This window comes from Oncorhynchus kisutch, unplaced genomic scaffold (genome assembly GCF_002021735.2).
Source record: "Oncorhynchus kisutch isolate 150728-3 unplaced genomic scaffold, Okis_V2 Okis01b-Okis20b_hom, whole genome shotgun sequence".
Lineage (NCBI taxonomy): Eukaryota > Metazoa > Chordata > Actinopteri > Salmoniformes > Salmonidae > Oncorhynchus > Oncorhynchus kisutch.
Genome location: NW_022261978.1, coordinates 12,672,808 through 12,681,469, shown reverse-complemented (window position 1 = coordinate 12,681,469; position 8,662 = coordinate 12,672,808). Strand labels below are relative to the sequence as shown.

The following is an 8,662-nucleotide window of genomic DNA, read 5'->3' as shown; positions in this document are numbered from 1 at the left end:
ACCTTTTGCTGCGATTACAGCTGTAAGTCGCTTGGGGTATGTCTCTATCAGTTTTGCACATCGAGAGACTGACATTTTTTCCCATTCCTCCTTGCAAAACAGTTCGAGCTCAGTGAGGTTGGATGGAGAGCATTTGTGAACAGCAGTTTTCAGTTCTTTCCACAGACTCTCGATTGGATTCAGGTCTGGACTTTGACTTGGCCATTCTAACACCTGGATATGTTTATTTTTGAACCATTCAATTGTAGATTTTGCTTTATGTTTTGGATCATTGTCTTGTTGGAAGACAAATCTCCGTCCCAGTCTCAGGTCTTTTGCAGACTCCATCAGGTTTTCTTCCAGAATGGTCCTGTATTTGGCTCCATCCATCTTCCCATCAATTTGAACCATTTTCCCTGTCCCTGCTGAAGAAAAGCAGGCCCAAACCATGATGCTGCCACCACCATGTTTGACAGTGGGGATGATGTGTTCAGGGTGATGAGCTGTGTTGCTTTTACGCCAAACATAACGTTTTGCATTGTTGCCAAAAAGTTCAATTTTGGTTTCATCTGACCAGAGCACCTTCTTCCACATGTTTGATGTGTCTCCCAGGTGGCTTGTGGCAAACTTTAAACGACACTTTTTATGGATATCTTTAAGAAATGGCTTTCTTCTTGCCACTCTTCCATAAAGGCCAGATTTGTGCAATATACGACTGATTGTTGTCCTATGGACAGAGTCTCCCACCTCAGCTGTAGATCTCTGCAGTTCATCCAGAGTGATCATGGGCCTCTTGGCTGCATCTCTGATCAGTCTTCTCCTTGTATGAGCTGAAAGTTTATAGGGACGGCCAGGTCTTGGTAGATTTGCAGTGGTCTGATACTCCTTCCATTTCAATATTATCGCTTGCACAGTGCTCCTTGGGATGTTTTGTATCCAAATCCGGCTTTAAACTTCTTCACAACAGTATCTCGGACCTGCCTGGTGTGTTCCTTGTTCTTCATGATGCTCTCTGCGCTTTTAACGGACCTCTGAGACTATCACAGTGCAGGTGCATTTATATGGAGACTTGATTACACACAGGTGGATTGTATTTATCATCATTAGTCATTTTGGTCAACATTGGATCATTCAGAGATCCTCACTGAACTTCTGGAGAGAGTTTGCTGCACTGAAAGTAAAGGGGCAGAATAATTTTGCACGCCCAATTTTTCAGTTTTTGATTTGTTAAAAAAGTTTCACTTCATGACTGTGTCCCACTTGTTGTTGATTCTTCACAAAAAAATACAGTTTTATATCTTTATGTTTGAAGCCTGAAATGTGGCAAAAGGTCGCAAAGTTCAAGGGGGCCGAAATACTTTCGCAAGGCACTGTACCTGTCCTCCTCTTCCTCAGACACAGGTAAGACCGAACACATACCTGTCCTCCTCTTCCCCAGACACAGGTAAGACAGAACACATACCTGTCCTCCTCTTCCTCAGACACAGGTAAGACAGAAAACACACCCCTGTATGTACATGACCTGCTTAGACTGTTGTTGAATACACTGTTCTCTGTGTACTTAACAAGACCTGTTGTTGAATACACTGTTCTCTGTGTACGAAACAAAACCTGTTGTCTATGATTCACTAATATGAAAGATTTCCCACAGCCTCTCATGCCTCATTTAGTTAGACTAACTAATCTAATGTTACTTCCTGACTCTCTTCGTCTCTTAGGAAACACCTGTCCGTCAAGTTCCCGGAGGACACGCCCATCACTCTCCCCACCCTATTACGCTTCATCCTGAAGCACTCCGACTCCGCCCACCAGCCAATGAAAGCAGACGGATCCGACCCTCACCCTCACATTCTCCTCAAGGCGGAGTTCCGCGCTCTACAAGGAGAAGTCCAGACATTACATCGTGCACGCCAGCGCCTCTCCAACCAACTGGCCCAGCTGTGGCGAGACAACCGGCGGTTATCCTTCCACGCCGTGGCCCTGGAGACCCACAATGCACTGCTGCAGTCCCAGAATGGCGAGCTGCAGCGCGAGAGGCTGAGCCTAGTGGAGCAGCACAAGGAGAAGAGTCGTCAGTTAGGGGAGGCGGTCAGGAGACTACAGGAACTAGCGGACGCATCAGAGAACCTTCTCACTGAGAATACGCTGCTGAGGGTTTTACTGGGAGCTCTGAGAGCCAGGGAGACAGAGAGAGGGGAGGAGGAAGAGACGGGGGAGGAGAGAGGGGAGGAGGAAGAGACTGGGGAGGAGACAGGGGAGGAGGATGAGGAGACAGAGGAGGAGAGGAGTTATATGGCCTCTTGACGGGGGAGGAGAATACCCTGCTGAGGGTTTTACTGGGAGCCCTGAGAGCCAGGGAGACAGGGGAGGAGGAGGAGACAGTGGAGAAGGAGGAGGAGGAGACAGGGGAGGAGGAGGAGACATGGAGGAGACAGTGGAGGAGGAGACATGGGAGGAGGAGGAGACAGGGGAGGAGGAGGAGTTATATGGCCTCTTGATGAAGGGGCATGTCATGCCAAGTAATGCTGGTAGAACGGAAACCGCTGATGAATCACAGCCTCTTGACACCTCCCCCTAGAAGAAAGAGGAGGTACTATGGGGGGCCCTGACAGATGGCGGGAGTAGAGGAGGAGCGAGACCAGAGGAACCACAGCTTCATAATGCTCTCCTAGTGGAAGGAGGGAACACGACATGGACACAGCAGCTTTATAATGCTCTCCTAGTGGAAGGAGGGAACACGACATGGACACAGCAGCTTTATAATGCTCTCCTAGTGGAAGGAGAGAACATGACATGGACACAGCAGCTTTATAATGCTCTCCTAGTGGAAGGAGAGAACATGACATGGACACAGCAGCTTTATAATGCTCTCCTAGTGGAAGGAGAGAACATGACATGGACACAGCAGCTTTATAATGCTCTCCTAGTGGAAGGAGAGAACATGACATAGACACAGCAGCTTCATAATGCTCTCCTAGTGGAAGGAGAGAACATGACATGGACACAGCAGCTTTATAATGCTCTCCTAGTGGAAGGAGAGAACACGACATGGACACAGCAGCTTTATAATGCTCTCCTAGTGGAAGGAGGGAACACGACATGGACACAGCAGCTTCATAATGCTCTCCTAGTGGAAGGAGGGAACACGACATAGACACAGCAGCTTCATAATGCTCTCCTAGTGGAAGGAGGGAACACGACATGGACACAGCAGCTTTAGAACCATGTAGCGTAGGATGTCCTCTGGGACCAGAGAGAGACGAGGAAAGAAAGGAGATGATACTACAGAGAATGCAGAGTGTTGTTGATGACGTCTCTAAGCTTCGGACTTTAGAATGTGTGTAACACTCTAGAATGTCCAGTCATAATGCCAACTCTAGAATCCATAAGGGCTAGTGGTCCGGGAGAAGGTTCTACCCAGTGAGGTCAGAGAGGAGCGACCAGCCTCGTCACAGAGAGACACAAATACAAGTCAAATGGGCAAGTGACATGGAACGACAAGAAATGGAATAAGCCCAATGGGCCGATGAACACTAGAAATACGTCTCAAATGGCACCCTATTCTCGATGCAGTGCTAGTCTAGCTAATAGGGTACCATTTGGGACATATACCCTAGGTGAGTTTAGTAGTGAGAAGCTGTCTTCTGAAGCCAGTTTTTTTTTTCTTTTTTTCCAAGGAGCACCAAGTGATTTCTCCAGAGAGAATGTGCATTTTGTTTGTTTCTTTTTGTTAAATTAATCTATTTTTACAAGAATCGCTAAAAATGTCTTTCTATGTTAATTCAGGAAAAGAGAAGATGCAGCTGTTTTACATGTCAAATATTGAACAGATTTTTACTGATTAAAAATGTTTTAATTTAATCAACCGTGTTGTGTATTACTCGTTTTCTTCAGACTCGCTCACCGTTAGAATCGAGATGCATTGTCATTCACCTGACGGCCAATAGGATTGCTGGTTGCACCTTGACAGCCAATAGGATTGCTGGTTGCACCTTGACAGCCAATAGGATTGCTGGTTGCACCTCGACAACCAATAGGATTGCTGGTTGCACCTCGACAGCCAATAGGATTGCTGGTTGCACCTCGACAGCCAATAGGATTGCTGGTTGCACCTCGACAGCCAATAGGATTGCTGGTTGCACCTCGACAGCCAATAGGATTGCTGGTTGCACCTCGACAGCCTATAGGATTGCCGGTTGCACCTCGACAGCCAATAGGATTGCCGGTTGCACCTCGACAGCCAATAGGATTGCCGGTTGCACCTCGACAGCCAATAGGATTGCCGGTTGCACCTCGACAGGCAATAGGATTGCCGGTTGCACCTCGACAGCCAATAGGATTGCCGGTTGCACCTCGACAGCCAATAGGATTGCTGGTTGCACCTCGCCAGCCAATGGGATTGCTGGTTGCACCTCGACAGCCAATGGGATTGCTGGTTGCATCTCGTCTGACGTTGGTTCAGCCCCTCCTACTTCGCTCCAACCTTCAGTATGTCAGTTATTTTCCTGCATATTGTCTGCTTAAAGAATCCCTTGTATCTGAGTAGAAACTTGTCAATATGGACAGTAGAGGGCCCCACATGTCTGTGAAACCAGTTTACCAGTGATATACTATACATACATACATACAATCACCTTGTCAATATGGACAGTAGAGGGCCCCACATGTCTGTGAAATCAGTTTGCCAGTATTACACTATACATACATACATACATACATACATACATACATACATACAATCATTGGCGCAGAAAATATGCTGAGGAAGGATAATGTTTCATTAGATGATTGGGCACATGACTTCCTCAGGGTGGATAATGTTTCATTAGATGATTGGGTACATGACTTCCTGAGAGGTGGCTGGATTCTCATGACCTGGCGTGTCTCTGTGTGTGTGTTGGGTGGGTGTGTGTTGGGTGGGTGGGTCTGAACGCTATCAGCGTAACCTGGTTCTGCACCCTGAGAACACGTGCTGCTCATTTCAGCCCAGAGAAGGTTTCACTTCTTCAGTTCAAACACTTCTAAACATCCCAACGGTTCGCTGTACCTGCTCCCCTTCAGTCCGTTAGCTCTTCTCTCTCGTCATCTGTAACACTGAGATAAACATCCCAACAGTTCGCTGTGCCTGCTCCTCCTTTTCAGTCCGTTAGCTCTTCTCTCGTCATCTGTAACACTGAGATAAACATCCCAACAGTTCGCTGTACCTGCTCCTCCTTTTCAGTCCGTTAGCTCTTCTCTCGTCATCTGTAACACTGAGATAAACATCCCAACAGTTCGCTGTACCTGCTCCTCCTTTTCAGTCCGTTAGCTCTTCTCTCGTCATCTGTAACACTGAGATAAACATCCCAACAGTTCGCTGTACCTGCTCCCCTTCAGTCCGTTAGCCCTTCTCTCTCGTCATCTGTAACACTGAGATAAACATCCCAACAGTTCGGTGTACCTGCTCCTCTTCTTCAGTCCGTTAGCTCTTCTCTCGTCATCTGTAACACTGAGATAAACATCCCAACTGTTCGCTGTACCTGCTCCCCTTCAGTCCGTTAGCTCTTCTCTCTCGTCATCTGTAACACTGAGATAAACATCCCAACAGTTCGCTGTACCTGCTCCCCTTCAGTCCGTTAGCTCTTCTCTCTCGTCATCTGTAACACTGAGATAAACATCCCAATGGTTCACTGTACCTGCTCCCCTTCAGTCCGTTAGCTCTTCTCTCGTCATCTGTAACACTGAGATAAACATCCCAACGGTTCGCTGTACCTGCTCCCCTTCAGTCCGTTAGCTCTTCTCTCTCGTCATCTGTAACACTGAGATAAACATCCCAACAGTTCGCTGTACCTGCTCCCCTTCAGTCCGTTAGCTCTTCTCTCTCGTCATCTGTAACACTGAGATAAACATCCCAATGGTTCACTGTACCTGCTCCCCTTCAGTCCGTTAGCTCTTCTCTCGTCATCTGTAACACTGAGATAAACATCCCAACAGTTCGCTGTACCTGCTCCCCTTCAGTCCGTTAGCTCTTCTCTCGTCATCTGTAACACTGAGATAAACATCCCAACAGTTCGCTGTACCTGCTCCTCTTCTTCAGTCCGTTAGCTCTTCTCTCGTCATCTGTAACACTGAGATAAACATCCCAACTGTTCGCTGTACCTGCTCCCCTTCAGTCCGTTAGCTCTTCTCTCTCGTCATCTGTAACACTGAGAAACATCCCAACAGTTCGCTGTACCTGCTCCTCTTCAGTCCGTTAGCTCTTCTCTCGTCATCTGTAACACTGAGATAAACATCCCAATGGTTCACTGTACCTGCTCCCCTTCAGTCCGTTAGCTCTTCTCTCGTCATCTGTAACACTGAGATAAACATCCCAACAGTTCGCTGTACCTGCTCCCCTTCAGCCCTTTAGCTCTTCTCTCTCGTCATCTGTAACACTGAGATAAACATCCCAACAGTTCGCTGTACCTGCTCCTCTTCTTCAGTCCATTAGCTCTTCTCTCGTCATCTGTAACACTGAGATAAACATCCCAACTGTTCGCTGTACCTGCTCCCCTTCAGTCCGTTAGCTCTTCTCTCTCGTCATCTGTAACACTGAGATAAACATCCCAACAGTTCGCTGTACCTGCTCCTCTTCTTCAGTCCGTTAGCTCTTCTCTCGTCATCTCTAACACTGAGATAAACATCCCAACTGTTCGCTGTACCTGCTCCCCTTCAGTCCGCTAGCTCTTCTCTCTCGTCATCTGTAACACTGAGATAAACATCCCAATGGTTCACTGTACCTGCTCCTCTTCAGTCCGTTAGCTCTTCTCTCTCGTCATCTGTAACACTGAGATAAACATCCCAACAGTTCGCTGTACCTGCTCCCCTTCAGTCCGTTAGCTCTTCTCTCTCGTCATCTGTAACACTGAGATAAACATCCCAATGGTTCACTGTACCTGCTCCTCTTCAGTCCATTAGCTCTTCTCTCTCGTCATCTGTAACACTGAGATAAACATCCCAATGGTTCACTGTACCTGCTCCCCTTCAGTCCGTTAGCTCTTCTCTCGTCATCTGTAACACTGAGATAAACATCCCAACAGTTCGCTGTACCTGCTCCTCCTTTTCAGTCCGTTGTTCAATCAAAGTGTAAAAACCCTACAAGATGATGAAAAGGCTGCTGATTGTCCCCTTCAACTCCATCCATACTGAAGCAGTAACTATGCCAACGATGTATGGACTCACTGTATGGGCTGATCCACACATACCTGGCTGATTGGGAGGTGTGGTGGAAGGGACAGACATACCTGGCTGATTGGGAGGTGTGATGGATGGGACAGACATACCTGGCTGATTGTGAGGTGTGGTGGTTCTCAGGTGGTTGATGGAACAGACATACCTGGCTGATTGTGAGGGGAGATGGTTCTCAGGTGATTGATGGGACAGATATACCTGGCTGATTGCGTCTGAAATGGAATCCTAAGGGCTCTGGTCTAAAGTAGTGGACTATAGAGGGAATAGGGTGCCATGAGGCTCTGGTCTAAAGTAGTGGACTATAGAGGGAATAGGGTGCCATGAGGCTCTGGTCTAAAGTAGTGGACTATAGAGGGAATAGGGTGCCATAAGGCTCTGGTCTAAAGTAGTGGACTATAGAGGGAATAGGGTGCCATAAGGCTCTGGTCTAAAGTAGTGGACTATAGAGGGAATAGGGTGCCATGAGGCTCTGGTCTAAAGTAGTGGACTATAGAGGGAATAGGGTGCCATAAGGCTCTGGTCTAAAGTAGTGGACTATAGAGGGAATAGGGTGCCATAAGGCTCTGGTCTAAAGTAATGGACTATAGAGGGAATAGGGTGCCATAAGGCTCTGGTCTAAAGTAGTGGACTATAGAGGGAATAGGGTGCTATAAGGCTCTGGTCTAAAGTAGTGGACTATAGAGGGAATAGGGTTCCATGAGGCTCTGGTCTAAAGTAGTGGACTATAGAGGGAATAGGGTGCCATAAGGCTCTGGTCTAAAGTAGTGGACTATAGAGGGAATAGGGTGCCATGAGGCTCTGGTCTAAAGTAGTGGACTATAGAGGGAATAGGGTGCTATTTTAGATCAAATCTAATGTTATTTGTCACATGCTTCTTAAACAGGTGTAGAGTAACAGTGAAATGTTTACAGGCCCGTCCCAACAATGCAGAGAGAAATACTAGAAGAATACTATCACTAATAATATGAAACATGATGAGTAACGATAACTTGGCTCTACACACAATGAGGATCGATAACTTGGCTCTATACACAATGAGGATCGATATCTTGGCTCTATACACACTGAGTAATGATAACTTGGCTCTATACACAATGAGTAATGATAACTTGGCTCTATACACCATGAGGAACGATAACTTGGCTCTATACACACTGAGTAATGATAACTTGGCTCTATACACAATGAGTAATGATAACTTGGCTCTATACACCATGAGGAACGATAACTTGGCTCTATACACACTGAGTAATGATAACTTGGCTCTACACACACTGAGTAATGATAACTTGGCTCTACACACACTGAGTAATGATAACTTGGCTCTATACGCACTGAGTAACGATAACTTGGCTCTACACACACTGAGTAATGATAACTTGGCTCAATACGCAATGAGTAACGATAACTTGGCTCTATACACAATGAGTAACCATAACTTGGCTCTATACACAATGAGTAACCATAACTTGGC

General features: G+C 46.7%; 1 protein-coding gene across 2 annotated transcripts in view; it reads left to right on the top strand.

Moving 5' to 3' along the window:
• Nucleotides 1–3,844, top strand: part of LOC109881944 (thioredoxin domain-containing protein 11) — a 30,248-nt gene extending 26,404 nt beyond the window's left edge. For both annotated transcript variants that reach the window (XM_031811188.1, XM_031811189.1), the window contains one exon: nucleotides 1,698–3,844. In XM_031811188.1, the coding sequence (XP_031667048.1) occupies nucleotides 1,698–2,283 (586 nt within the window). In that variant the 3' untranslated portion in view covers nucleotides 2,284–3,844. The remainder of the gene's footprint in view (nucleotides 1–1,697) is intronic.
• The last annotated feature ends 4,818 nt before the right edge of the window (nucleotides 3,845–8,662 follow it).